The sequence below is a fragment of the Marmota marmota genome, unplaced genomic scaffold, assembly GCF_001458135.2.
Source record: "Marmota marmota marmota unplaced genomic scaffold, marMar, whole genome shotgun sequence".
NCBI lineage: Eukaryota > Metazoa > Chordata > Mammalia > Rodentia > Sciuridae > Marmota > Marmota marmota.
In genome coordinates this window covers 19,149,344-19,164,831 of record NW_026000249.1, presented here as the reverse complement: position 1 = coordinate 19,164,831, position 15,488 = coordinate 19,149,344, and the positions used below count along the sequence as shown (strand labels likewise).

At 38.1% G+C, this 15,488-nt stretch overlaps 1 protein-coding gene across 13 annotated transcripts in view; it reads right to left on the bottom strand.

The window, feature by feature from the left end:
• The window catches only part of Gk (glycerol kinase), a 170,144-nt gene that overhangs the window by 150,339 nt on the left and 4,317 nt on the right, over positions 1–15,488 (bottom strand). For 12 of the 13 annotated variants that reach the window (XM_048796329.1, XM_048796332.1, XM_048796334.1 and 9 more), the window contains 3 exons: positions 15,238–15,429; positions 4,765–4,838; positions 1,483–1,589 (listed from right to left, as the gene is read on the bottom strand). In XM_048796329.1, coding sequence (XP_048652286.1) covers positions 1,483–1,589; positions 4,765–4,838; positions 15,238–15,429 — 373 coding nt within the window. Of the gene's footprint in view, positions 1–1,482; positions 1,590–4,764; positions 4,839–15,237; positions 15,430–15,488 lie in introns of those variants that run through there. The other variant, XM_048796336.1, reaches the window with a different exon arrangement.

The following is a 15,488-nucleotide window of genomic DNA, read 5'->3' as shown; positions in this document are numbered from 1 at the left end:
TGGTATCCGATCACTGAGCATATTCCCAGCCCTATCTTACATTTTATGTAGAGACAGGGTCTCACTGAGTTGCTTAGTGCCTCACTGTTGCTAAGGTTGGCTTTGAATTCACATTATTTCTGTCTCAGCCTCCTGAGCTGCTGGGATTACAGGAGTGTGCCACTGTGCCTGGATAATCTCACATTTTCAAGTAATTATTTTTAAATATTTATTTTTTAATTATAGGTGGACACAATAATTTATTTTATTTTATGTGGTGCTGAGAATCGAACCCAATGACTCACACCTGGCATGCCAGGTGAGCGCTCTGCCTCTGAGTTACAGCCTCAGCCCTCAAGTAATTATTGCAAGGAAATTTTATAAGAAAAGCATTTAGATTTCAAACACCCCTCCCCCAACCTGCTCCTTTAGTTTTTCTCCCTTTAATAAGAGGTCTATCTATCCAGGTCCCATCTACTCAGGACCTCCAGAAAAAAAAAAAAAAAAAAAAAACCCAAGCATTAAGGTGGGGGTGTGACTCAGTGGTACACCGCTTGTCTAGCATGCATGTGGTCCTGGATTTAATACTCAGGACTACAAAATAGAAAAAATAAACAAGCATCACCTTTGACTCATCTCTTATCTTTCTTATCTTTTTTTTTCCCTTACTCTCTCTAATACCTAATATCCAATCTATCAGCAAGTTCTGGCTCTTCTTCCCCACCTCTGTGTTGCCACTGTTGGGTCAAGCCACCATCCTCTTTCAGCCTCTATATTGGTCTCTCTGTATCTGCACTTAAACCCATATATGGTCTACTTTCCACAGAGCAGTTGGGGAATTGTCTTTCAAGTGCAAGCCATCCCTAGCCACCTTGCTTAGAATCTCCTAATGGCTCCTTATGATGCTAAGAATAACAAATTACTAACTACAGCTGACAAGGCCCTACCCACTTTCCTGAGTTTAATTCCTACTGAAACACCTACTCAGCCACTCTCACACCTGAACCTTCTGTTACTGTCCTTTTGACATGCTGGCCTTCTTTCTGACCCTGGAATGTCCTAAGCTCACTCTCACCTCAGGGTCTTTGCATATGCCACTTTCTTTGCCTTAAACACTCTTTCCTCCCAAATAGTCACATGACTGGCTGACCCCTTATAGCCTTGGAAATGTCAGAAAGTGTAGTCTCCTTTATACCCAACCTCAAGTAAGCCCCTCTAGGTATACCCCACCACATCACTTAAGTTTTATTTTCTGCATGGAGTTTACTGGTATCTGAAATTAGCTTCTATTTGTCTGCTTTAGTTGTCTTACCCCCCACACACACACACACCAAAATAAAAGCTCCAGAACAGGAACTTAAATCTTCCTATTCATAACAGTTGTAACCTCAAGTTTCCAAAGAAATGGCTGGCCCTGCGTAAGTACTCATTGTGAGCTGAAAAATGAATTAATGAATCCAACTGAGAGTCATACCACAAAAATATAATATTCCATTAAAATACCTTTTATGTTGGAAATATCAATATTGAGCTGTCCAAGTTTCTCACATGTTTTCTCTATGCATTCATAGACAGACTGCAGAATTTCCTTAGGATCTTGTTCCACCCATCTTTAAAAAAAAGGATGTGTTTGGTTAAACCATAAGAAAGCAATATAATTGTAACTAATTTCTACAAAAATGTTAACTTATGAATGTGGCTGGTGCATAAACAAAATATATCTATATCCCATAGTCTAAAAAAATGATTTAAAGAAAAGCTTTCCCTTACATTTTTATTATTCTTTGCACAGCAATCAATCATTTTAAAGGAGACCATTTTTTCAAGTCCAAAAATAAGATGTATTAGTTCCCCAATTCTTTATATTCTGTGGGTTTGATGAATTTTGATAAACTATCTTCATGTTTCATTAGTTACTTCTAAGTAGATGAAAATACATTATTCTTATAAATTATATATTTTGGAATCAAAAGGAACTCATTAGTAATATATTTTTTGGGGGGTACCAGAGATTGAACTCAGGGGCACTCGACCACTGAGCCACATCCCCAGCCTTATTTTATATTTTATTAGAGACAGGGTCTCACTGAGTTGCTTAGTGCCTTGCTAAATTGCTGAGGCTGGCTTTGAACTCATGATCCTCCTGCCTCAGCCCCCACCTGAGTTGCTGGGATTACAGGTGTGCGCCAAACATGCCTGGCATATGTAATATTATTTGCCACACTTTTTCCCCAAAATGTTTTGTTGAAATTTAGGGGAAATTTTTAAACTTCTAATAACTATTTCATGTAGATGAATTATTGATCCATATATTCATACTCAATCCGAGTAAAATGTTGGTAAGGTCCCAGCACCTCAGAAGGGTAGAAGACTAATAAAAAATGAGAAGGAAGAGAAGGCTGGGAGTAACAAACAATTTAACAAGCAATTTAAGGAAGCCCAAAGTAGAAATGACACAAACTAAAAGAATTCTACTTCGAGGTTCTGGAAATAGCAATGGAATTCCAAACACCTTTTCTCTCTGCCTTCCTGGAGCCAGATTAAATGTTTCCCTTTCCTGAGCTTTAAGCTTTGTGTGGAACATTTCTTTTTTTCAAAAACCCAGTATTTTAATTCGCATCCCTCCAAGAACCAGGTATCCTCTTTCCAAATTGTACTAGGATCAGGCCTATAGACAGTCATTCTAATGCCCCTAAATATTTAACAAAGGAATGCTTTTAAAAATAGGAGAACCACACAGTCTCTGTGATGCAATCCATTAGCAAGTTTGGCTATTAACTGAAAGGTTGGTGGTTTGAGCCCATCCAGGGACGCTGTCTTTTGCTGCGCAGTGACTTCAGCAACTTAGCTAAGCCCTAAACATCTTAATGAGACACTGTCTTAAAATAAAATATAAAGGGGCTGGGGATATAGCTCAGTTGGTAGAGTGCTTGCCCAGCATGCCCAAGGCCCTGGGTTCCATCCTCAGCACCATCAAAAATAAATAAATAAAAATTTTAAAATAAAATAAAAAGGGCTGGGGATATGGCTCAGTGGTTGAGAGCCCCTGGGTTCAATCCCCAGTACGAAAAAAACAAAACATTTTTTCTTGGGAAAAAAATAATACAATTTGTTAAGACATTGTATTTTTCTTTTTTCTCAAATTGAGGTAAAGTTTAGACTCAAACACATGTATCTAAAGTTGACAATTGGCCACGTTTGGACAAATATATATATATATATATAAAATCAATACCACAGACAAGATAAAAAAAAATTTATCATACCCCAGAAAATCCTCCCCCACACCTGGGTATTGGGGATGGAACCTGGGGTCCCTCACATGCTAGGCAAGCATTCTACCACTGAGCTATTCCCCCAATCCATATCCCAGAAAGTTCTTTCATGCTCCTTTCAATTCAATCATATACCCCATAGGCAATCACTTTTCTATCATCCTATATTAATTTAGTCTACTTTTGAATTTCAGATAAATTGAGCCATGCAGTATATACTTTTTTGTACTTCTTTCAACATCCATTACTTCAATGAGATTCATCCATGTTGAAAGTATCAGCTCACTTTTTAAAAATGCTGAATAGCAAATAGCATTCCACTGTTATCCATTGTACTGAGGACAGACATCTGGGCAGTTTCCAGTTTGGGACTATTATGAATAAAATGGCTATAAACATTTGTATGTGAGTCTTTCTATAGTTATATGTTTTCATAAGATTGAAATGCTGTAGATATATGATTAACATTACAAGAAACTACCATATGGTTTTTAAAGGGGTTGTATCATGACTATCATTAAATTTTAAATAATGTACAACATTATATTTAATTACAATTCTCACATGTTATTCTAAAAAAGGATTATTTCAGAGATGGACATCATTACCCTAAGTACATGTATGAAGACACGAATAGTGTGAATATACTTTGTATACAACCAGAAATATGAAAAATTGTGCTCTAGGCCTGGGTTTGTGGCTCAGCAGTAGAGTGCTTGCCTCGCACATGTGAGACCCTGGGTTTGATCCTAAGCACCACCACATAAAAATGAATAAATGAAATAAAGTTATTGTGTCCAACTACAACTAAAAAAAATAAGTATAAAAAATTGTGCTCTATATGTATAATATGAATTGTAATACATTCTGTTGTCATAACAAATTAGAATAAAAAATATATTTAAAAAATAAAAAAGGATTATTTCATATTAGTGATAAGATATACATGCTTTTTAAAAAGCTTACACTCATATTAGTAAAAACTCCATATGGCAATGATGGGAACACAAAACTAAATATAGAATTTCAGATATTTAATAATTACTATAGTTTGGATCTAGAATGTCCCCAAAGGTTCATATGTTGAAGACTTGGTCCCCAGCTGGTGGCACTACTGGGAAGTGGTGGAAATTTTAGGAGGTAGGGCCTAGTTGGAGGAAGTAGGTCACTGGGAGCATGTTCTGGAAGGTTATATCTTGTTCAAGTTTCTCTCCCTGCCCTCATCACCACTGCTCCCCAACACATACACACACACACACACACACACACACACACACTTTTGTCTTATTATTCTATGATTCATTCCTTTTGTGTCACTGATTTCATAAACCACGAATTACCCACATGTTTTTTACTGACCTAAAGTTATTACTTTTTTTCTTGACTAATACCAATCCCTCAAGTCTTCTCAGGAGGGTGCCCGGGGAAGGTTACTTTACAAATCTACAGGGAAGGGTAAAATGAACCAATAAACACAATTTGTCTTCACAAATCAAATTAGGAAACATACCCTTCTCTTGGGAACTCCTGTTTTATTTCTACTTGATGATGACTAAGTAGTTCAGCTGTTTTTGAATTGAAAACCTGAAAAAACATATTGCAATATTAGTGTAAAAATGCAAGAAGATATTAAACATGTCTAAATTTATTCAGCAACTGAAGTTCTTGTTCACAGATTTTAATAAGTCCAATCAGATTAAATGATACACAAGATTTTCTCTTCACATGGAATTGTAAAAGTTATAAGACAGCATCAGAAATAACTTCTCCTGGCCAGGGTCAAGGGCACATGTCTATAGTCCCAGCCACTTGGGAGGCTGGGGTGAGAGCATCACTTAAGCCTAGGAGTTTGAGGCCAGAGTAGGCAACATAGAGACTAAAGAAAAAGAAAGAAGAAATAAATTCTCCTTAGAAAAGGAAATAAAACAAAAAAACTGAATGAAATCAAAAGAAATAACTTCCCTTTAGAAGAAATGAAACTTATTGAGGGTAAAGGTAAATTTAAGAGAAAATTCCTTAATAAACCAAAATGACTCTGGTTTTAAGAAATTTAATACATCAACCAACTAATAGTATGAACTTCCTTTCAAGAATAGGAAAACTTAATAATAAAAGTGAGCTGATACAATACTAATAGCTATGGCTTAAGGATTCATTCCTCACTCATGTTGGAGATGTAGTCAGGAAGGGTCACATGACCCACAGGCAAGGATGCATACTGTGTGGATTCCTTTGAAGGGAAGTGCTGCAATGCCTCTAGCTATAATGAGAGGGAAACAGCACAATCAGCAAAGTTAAGTATATACTGGCCCCAACCAACCAAGCATTCTCTGTGATATCCTTATCATAAACTCCTGACCCTTGAGATAAAACTTGAGAATCAAGGGATGAATGCTAACAAAGAACTGCTACATAATCCTCTGTAATTTTAGTGCTACTGAAACATTAACTTTTTTAAAAAAACATTGGCAGATTTTTTCTTATATATTTTCACCTGGTAGTCCCTATACTTGAGTACCAAAGCACTTACTTTTTCAGAGTAAGAATGCATATTTTAATTAAAATTAACTCCCCAAATCACTGTAGTTATAGCAGTGAAATCACTTTCAATTAGTTAAAGAGTTACCATGTCTAGGTTTCCTGTGGGAGAAAATTACCTGTTCAACAAAGGCTAGGAAAAGATGAAGTAAAACACACTGTGACCTGTTGCCTCCCTCCCTCCTCATATGCACACCCTCTTTTCTGGGAAAAAAGGATAAACATAATGAAACCCAGAGGGCAAATTCTAAAGTTCTCAGAGGAGATAAAATATCTTTCAAGTCAAAGGTTAATCCAACACATTCTAAATAAAAGACACCCGGCAGAACCTCAAGTAACATCCCTGCAATTATAACTTTGCATTAAGGTATGAGATCTAGGATGTCAGCTCCATTTGTTCTGTTTTATTCACTGAAGCATGCCTAAGACCTAGAAAGGTATCTTGCATAGAACTGGTGCACCACAAATATTTGTTAAAGTTCTAAAAAATGGTCTGTCACAAGCACTTATTAGAAGAAAAATTATCAAATCAAATAAAAGAATTATCAACCACAATTATATTATTTTTATTCATATCACTGCTGCTCCCTTTTAACTCTCAATTCCCCAAAGGAGTTTGGGTCAAGGGACATGAGGTGTCCCTTTTTGCTGGTTGAATTAATAAAGACCTCATAGCAAACACAGGGGACTCTGAATGAACTGGGATCCCTCTTCCATCACCTCCTACTTTTAACTAAATGAACTTCAGGACCTCGTGCTAAACATGAATTCATAGGCGTTTGAAATAGACACAGAAAACAGAAGAATTTTAGCAAGCTCTATTTGTTGTATTAAGTAAAACATGATGCCATCCAATAACACAGTATTTGTAACCCTACTTTATAGAGCTCTGAACCTTAGGCAGGTACCACTACCAAGTTTGTGGGATACTTTATAGGTTTAATATTTTCAGAATCTGAAACTTCTCAATATAGCACTCTCCAATAAAATATAATGCAAGCCATAAACGCCAAGTCAAATATGTAATTAGGTACTGGGGATAGAACTCAGGACCTCACACAAGTGCTATACCACTGAGTTATGTCTCCAATCCTTTTTTATTTTTATTTTGAGACAGGGTCTTAACTAAGATGACCAGGTTAGCCTTGAATTTACAATCCTCCTGCCTCAGACTCCCAAGTAGCTAGGATTATAGGCATCCAAATGTGTAATTTTATGTTTTCTCATAAAACCAGTAAAATTAATTTTAATAATATATTTTATTTAAGTCAATATGCCTATACATGATTATTTCAACATGTGATGAATGTTAAAAAATTATTAATAAGATCATTCACTTTTTAATGCTGTTTTTGAAATCTAGCATATATATATACACATACATTTTATATATATATATACATACATACACGTGTATGTATGTATATATATATAAAATGCTTAAATGCGAACTAGCATATTGGCTTTTTTTTTTTTCAGTGCTGGGGATCAAATCCAGGGTCTCATACATGCTCAGCAAGCATTCTCCCACCACGTTACACTCCCCATCCCAGAACTAGCCACATGTGGCTAATGACTATTGTATTGCACAAACTCCTAGAGTACTTTTTTCTTACATTATCTAGGTTTACAATAAGGATTATAATGAAGCCTCCTGGATGTCCTTTTGTCTGCAGCTGGAAAAAGGTAGAAAGAAAGCTAATGATGTTTCCACAAGATTCTATGATGGAGAGTAACTATCTCCACATGAGAACACATTGCTCAGTAGCAAGAATACTAGCTGGGTTTCATTAAGATTTCAAAAAGCATGCAGATTAAAGATGACAATAGCTGTATAATTTGTTTTATAAAATGCCTAGCATGGACATTTGTTTAAAAATCATTTGATGGGGGCTGGGGATGTGGCTCAAGTGGTAGCGCGCTTGCCTAACGTGCATGAGGCACTGGGTTCGATTCTCAGCACCACATAAAAATAAAATAAAAATATTGTGTCCACCTAAAACTAAAAAATAAATATTTTTTAAAAATCATTTGATGGCAATGGCCAAACATTGCAGAATTACAGATACTCTTTACTTTTTAACTCACTTTTCAAGTTTGAAATTCACCAAACTTAAAGGTCACTTAAAGCTTCTGATACACAACAATATAGACTAGAAGAGTATCTTTAAGAAAAAAAATTAGGGGCTGGGGCTATAGCTCAATGGCAGAGCACTTGCCTCGCATGTGTGAGGCACTGGATTCGATCCTTAGCACCACATAAAAATAAGCAAATAAAATAAAGGCATTCTGTTCGTCTACAACTACAAAAAAAAATTTTTAAAGAAATTAAAAGGAATAATTAAGACACAGCAGTCCATGGGAGTTAGTAGGCATGTTAGAAATCCTGTGGCCCAGCATTTTCAGAATGTGCTTACTGCACCTCCAGAAGCTGGGAAAGAGGGACAGGGAGCAGAAAAAAAAAATGGTTAGCAATGGAGTTCCAAGGTGAAAATTAAATGACACCACCAACTCAAACCCATAGCCCTAATATAATACTCTCATATTTACAAGGTGAGATCCAGGAGGTTAGATAATACTGAAAAACAGAACTAAGCACCAGGTTTTTTGAATACTAATTCAATACTTTTTGGGTTCAAAATCATACTGATACAATTCACAATTTTTAGTCACCCATTAAGTGGCAATGAATACAAATAAGCCTTATAATTGCATAGGGCTGCCAAGGGCTATGAAGAGGAGAAAAGTCATCTTCTGATTAGGACATGTGGGAGTCAGAAGAGCTCCCCAAACAGGTAACTTCTAAAGTAGGACTTCAAATTGAACAGATGTGAATTCACGTGGGAGACAAAGTACAGATATACAGGGTGTACAAGTGGGCGAGGGTACACACTGCTATCTACTGTTTAGGGAGGTGAGGCTGGGGCCAGGAGAGCAGTCAAAGTGTGTCTGTAGAGATCCTGGTGAGCTGCACAAGACTCCAACTAGGACAGCAGCAGAAATAGGGATTGAGAAGAGTGAAATGTAAACGCAGAAGTATACACAGGAAAAGAAGGAACACTCAGGGATGATAGATTCCAGGTTAGCACAAATAAGTAAGCAATGTTTCCAAGCCAAGGGACAGGGTAGAGCAGTAGCTGCAGGACAGGAATAGGTAATGAGTTTGCAAACTTCATTTTAGATATTGTGTGTTTGAGGTGTTGCTCTGTTAGAGTGGAGATGCCCAGCAGTCAGTTGCTTCTATTTTTAGGTCATAAGTTTAAAGAAAGAGATTCATTCTCAGAATTTCATGTGGGCCAGGAAGGCAGATGAGAATTTCATGTCTGCCGTAATGTAAAGGTGAAGAACACAGGGCTCAGAGGCACACAGATTTGGGAAAGTCAAGCCCCCAGTCCTGCCCATGTCAACAGTTTAAGAGGCTCAATTTTTCTACCTGTAAAAGGACTGAGTAAAATTATTTAAGAAGATTATTTAGCACAGAGCAAACACATTATATATATATTGTGTATGCATATATATGTATATACACATCCATACACATTATACTATATATAAATGTTATCACTATAGTTGGTACTACTACTGTTACTACTTATTACTATTATTAGTACAACCACCAACAACATCAATATGTCAGTTCTAGATTCATCACCGTAAATCATGTCTTAATTTCAGATTTTGTTTTGGGGGGGAAGGACAATTAAAAATAGAAGAGGAATTGGGGTTTTAGCTCAGTGGTAGTATACTTGCCCAGTATGTGGGAGGCCCTGGGCTAAAGGAGGAGAAGCAGCAGCAGGAGGAGAAGTAGGAAGAAGAGAAAGGGAGGAGGAAGAAAAAGAAAAAGAAACAAGGGAAGTTAATGTAGGAAAAGAATTTAGTAAAGTGCAGATACACAGTATACACTCAAGTGATATTACTATTACTGTAGCTGCTACCATTACTGTTACATTATTGTGTTTTATTACCACTAGTACCTATAAGTGGTACAAGTCACCAGGTGTATGTTCACCTCATGCCTAAATTATGACTCAATTCTAGGTTTGGAGTAGGGAAGTAGTTAAAAATTAAAGAAACAAGAAAATTTGTTTTTATACAATAAGTTTTGAAATAACCTGTTGAGGGGCTGGAGTTGTAGCTCAGTGGGAGAAAACTTGCTAGCACATGTAAAGCACTGGGTTCGATCCTCAGCACCACACAAAAATAAATAAAATAAATGTATTAAAAAATTAACCTGTTGAAACAAATGCATGCCTTACCAGTCTCATAAGGAGAATTGTGGACAGACAAAATGCTCTCCTAACTAAATAAATGTCTTATAGGTTTGCCTCTCTCATCCTATTACTAATTCGGTCATCCCATCATAAACTTGCACATTCATTTCCCTCCCCACGTGACTTCCCCACTAGACTAGTCTTTTATGGCACACTAAACTTCACTATGTGATAAGACATTGTTCAGGAATGTAAACTCTCTCAAGAACACCATGACTGCATAAATTTGAATGACCAAGAATAAAAATACGAACTACAAATATATCACATTGCAAATTTTACCAGAAAAGTCCTAATGGCATCTTCCAACAAGCCACAGAATTAAGAAAAAGAAAACAGCACAAGACATATTTTTCTTCTACATGAAATCATATTAAATATGGTATGCATGTATCTAACACAGTTATACTTGCCAAATATGTTATGTTCAAAGACCCTTTCAAGTTTTATTGTGCTATTCTTCTAATACAAGACTTCTAGTCAACACATTTGAGCCCTACATGCCCCCTCACTGCTGAGGTCAGTTCATGTAATAATCACCTATTACATGCCTTTGGGAGAAATAAAGACACTGTTTTGATCCTCAAGGGGCTCAAAGTTGAAATGTTTTAACATGAAAGTAGGCTTGAGAGCAGGGCACAGTGTTGCTCACCTGTAATCCCAGAAGTTAAGGAGAGGCTGAGGCAGGAGAATTGCAAATTCAAAGGCAGCCTCAGCAATGGTAAGGCACTAAGTAACTCTGTGAGACTCTGTCTCTAAATAAAATACAAAATAGGGCTGGGGATGTGGCTCAGTGGTCAAGTGCCCCTGAGTTCAATCCCCAGTATCAGTCAATCAATTAATCAATCAATAAAAATTTAGGCCTGAGAGACAAGAGGAAAAGTGCAGGTGGCAGCTGTCTGAGGAGAATGTGTTCATGCCACCTTGTATAATACAATGGGCAAGAAAACAAGCCAATGTAGTGGAGAAAAAAATAACAAAAGAATCACAAGTTCCAGTTGTTATACAAGTGGTCTCATTCCAGTTGCAAGCCACATTCATTTTAAGAAACTTACTGTTTCTCAGTCTCTGGCCCATAACAGGTGCCTAATAAATATGTGTTAAATAAATTGAAGCAACAAAGAAGGAGGAAATCTATCCATAAACCTTATGAGATCTCTAGGTATGATGAGACATCTGGGGCCAAGGCAATGTTTCCTGCCAAAACAAGCACAGAACTACAATTCTAGTCATTCTTCATATACACTGGCTGTTGGAACAAAATGATTATGCAACCATTATCCATGGTGACACACCTAAGCCCTGCCCAGGACCCGATGAATATGAGTCACAAGATGATCTTAACCTGAAGTTCTTATCCAAAGCAACATTTTTATATTTTGTGAAACCAATTAGCAAGTATGTTTTTCTTGGTGAAGAGCCATTCATTTGTAACCCTAATCCCATAATCAAAACTGACACTTGAGTGACAGATGGGGAGATAGTCTTCCCCATTCTTCCATCTCCTCTTCACAGTACTCCAGGTAGCTGGGGATCCCAAGGCAGTAATAAGGAGGACTGGTTTCAGAGTATGACAGATCTGGACTTAAATCTTAGTTCCAACATTACTCTGTGACCTTGGACACTATCCTCAGCCATAGCAAAGGAGCTTACTAATACCATCTACATCACATTAAATGAGAGAATGCTGGAGAAGTCCCCAACACAGTACCTGATAAATTTCAAGTCACAACATATTTCAAGCCTTTCTGTAATGGGGAAAATTTAAGTTACCAAATTAAAGAAGGAAGTTGACTGTTAAAGCTGAAACTTTTGTCTCATAAAGAAATGGCCCCTCCTTAAAACCTGTTACACTAATATTCTTTCCAGGAAGTTCCTATTCTGAAATCTGAGTAACCATGTGCCAACCTCAGTTCACTTTCCTATGAGACAAGGTGGAAATTTTCCTCCAGTTCAAAACATATGCATAGGGCTCCATCTAATGAAGAAATGAACATATTTTAAAATTACAGGTCTAACACTAAAATAAATGAACTAATCAAGTATATCCAAGTCAGAAAATTTTCATTTTTTTTTTTTGGCAACATAAGAAAGAAAACCAGGGATAAAATTTGGTTGACCTATTAAGAGAAATTTAAAAATCTATTCAATAAACATGTATAAAGTTCTTTCTGTAACAAAACATGTGTTCATTTGTCATTTTGATCAAGATGTTTTAAGGAATTCAAAGAAGAACAAATCTTAAAAGGAGGTCTCTGCTCCTAAGTATAGAAGGTATACAAATACAAGGGAGAAGGTGATAAAAGTTATTAATAGATGGGGTAGGGGTTGTGGCTCAGTGGTAGAGTGCTGGCCTAGCATGTGTGAGGCCCTGGGTTCAATCCTCAGCACCACATAAAAATAAATAAAATAAAGGTATTGTGTCCAACTGCAACTAAAATATTTTTAAAAGAGTTATTAATAGAGGTATAAAAAAGTGCTATAGGGTGGGAGAGAAAATCCAACTAAGGAATTTTTTACTAAAAAGTGGTGATTGAGTCATTATTTAGAGATAGGATAGAATTTCAAGAGGCAGATATGGGGACAGGGGAGGAGGCATTTTACTCTGATGAAAGAGCACAAATAAGGCTTTTTCTCCTTATGGGAGAAAGCTAATATTACTAATAAAGAAAAGGGGAGAAGAAAGAGGTTACTGGTCTTGTGAAACCTAAGGCAAATTGATGAATAATGGCCAGGAAATTAAATGCTTTTAAATTCATAAGCTTCATTATGACAGTTCTTATCCACTATATTCTCTCCTGAGTCATAATTACAACGTAGAACAATATGACTGGAATAACTCCCGGGAATCACCTTGTGATTGAAGCACTGGTTCAGCAAATGTATTATCTGCATTTCACAGGGAGTGGTTTAGCAACCTCTTCCTTATAACCAAAGGGAAAAATCTCCCTTGCTAAACCATTCCCAAGTTTTTCCACTTTCACTTATGATCCTTAAGTCTTTTATCTGTCTCTGAAGAGTTATTTCATGGTTGTTTCTCAAGGAACAGATGATTTTATTGATTAACTTTTATACATCATTCTCTAAGCAGGATGGGAATCTTCTGAATTTGCAACTTAGCTTACTGCTTGAGATCATGCCCTGTGGAAATTAGTAAAGGGAACCCAGTCTTTCAAAGTTCATATTGTTCATGTTACATGCTGAACAAATGATTGTGGCATTATGAAGTTGATCAATTCCTTCTCTATCAGTGTAGACAGATGCCTTTTGGCAACAGAATCATAAGGACTAGGAACAACCTGTAGTGGATAACCACAATCACTAGGCTACATGGACAGCAACAATGAAAAACTAAAAAAGGAAGGCAAGCATGTTCAGGCTGACTCCTTAAAAGGAAGCTTGCAAAATTGTGAAATATTGTATCCACTTTTACATAGGGCAAACACTGTATAAACTTGAGAACAATTGCCATGATAAAAAAAATAGTTGCCATCACTTAAGAATTTGAAAAGTTCATCTGGGTGGGTGGTCAACGCCTATAATCCCAGCAGCTCCTGAGGCTAAGGCAGGAGGATTCCAAATTCAAAACTAGCCTCAGCAATTTAGCAAGGCCCTAAGAAACTCAGTGAGACCCTGTCCCTAAGAAAAATATAAAAAAGAGCTGGGGATGTGTCTCAGTGGTCAAGTGCCTCTGGGTTCAATCCCCAGTACCCCCTCCCCCAAAACTGGAAGAGTTCACTGAGAACTCTAAACTACTGGCTTTCTTAAAGAATCTGAAGATCTAGCAGCCCTGTGCTTGCATTTCTACTTAGCAGTTACTGGCTGCTGGCTATCCCCTTAGCCTCCAATCTGCTGGCCCTCTTCCTGACCCCTACAGGCATTTTTGTCAGATTTTTGAATATGGCTTTAAAACTCAACCCACACATCTTAATGGTCTTAAGTTGGGAAGATAATGATTGTGTATTTTATATATTAATCAAATCCAGTTAAGCAGATTTACTTAAGATTCAGGATTAGAACATTTATATAAATTTAAGACAAAATGAAACCTGGCTTGGGTGATCAAAAGATACACAATACAGAAAACATGGAACTATGCCTTGTCAGTGTGGCAGCTCAAACCAGGGTATGTTATTAAATAAGATTCAAACTAAAAGTGGACTGAAAGTTTCTCAGTTTCAAAGCACAAATGCATTTTTTTGTCAAGTGCCAGCTAAATAGAATAATATATGTGCGCACACACAATGCAAATATACACACACACATGCCAAATAAAACAGGAAAAATGATTCGAAGTATCATGAAGAGGGAGCTAAATAATCACTAAATACTTACATCAACTTGCCAGGCTAGTCAAATGTCCATTGAAAGCATGAACTCAATAGTACATTAAGAGTAACTTTCCTAATGGTAGCAGAGTTACTTAAATAGCACTCTTACATGGTAAAACTCTACTGTTATACATGGTAAATAAAGAAACAAAGAATTTCCCTGACACATTATGCTGGGAAGCACTGAGAGGACAACATTTGTTTATAATGGGCAAAGTATCCAAACCAAAATTTTCGAATCTTTGAAGTTGAATAGATTCTTGAAAAAGCAGTGTAGTGTGACTGTTTCCTAATTTTTTCAGCCACCCCCTCAGTTTGCTACCCTCTGCAATTTCTGTGGGAGAGAATGACAACGCATCATCACGCTAATACTTCATTCTTTCTACTGCTGGAAAGGACGCTGGGTTGAGCTACCACAGCCGTGACACAGCTTTCCCTCCATCCAAGGACGTCCTGTGCCTCTCAGGCCAAATGCTCCTGGGGAAAACCGCTGCAGCGGTCAATTTGGCCACCTGTCCCCTGCTGCACGCGGGCCGTTCTGCGTCGGATGCTCAGATAATCCTCGCTCTATTTGGGCAAAGATCCCCCTATTAGTGCGTGACCCAGCTCCACGACCAAAGCTGCAACTGCTCAACTGTGCCTCCGGGGTCCTGGGAAGCTGAGTTCCTCAGGCCCGGGCGGGGCAGCCCCAGCGTGGCAAGCCCCTCTTCGGCCTTCCCCCCTTGCCCGGCCATCAGAATTCAGGGCCGCGAGAGGCGCGGGATGGGGACGCGATACCTAGCCCCAGCGTCTTCAGGCTCCCGCCCCGGCTCAGCGCCTCCTCAGATATCACCCCAGGCTCACCAAAAAGCGTGTCGAGCTGGTACCCTGGTCCACTGCCCCCACCAACGGCCCCAAAACTGCTTTCTTCGCCGCTGCCATGAAACCAGCTTCAAGTCGGCCGGCTATCGCGGCCGGTTTCCCGGGTGACCGCGGTGGGCGGGGGAGGGGCGGGCGGAGAGACCGGAGACTAAGACCACGAGCGTCTGCTGAACACTCGGACCGCGCTGGAGGCAGCCCCTTTACCCGCGCGGAGCCTTCTCACCCCGCCCCTC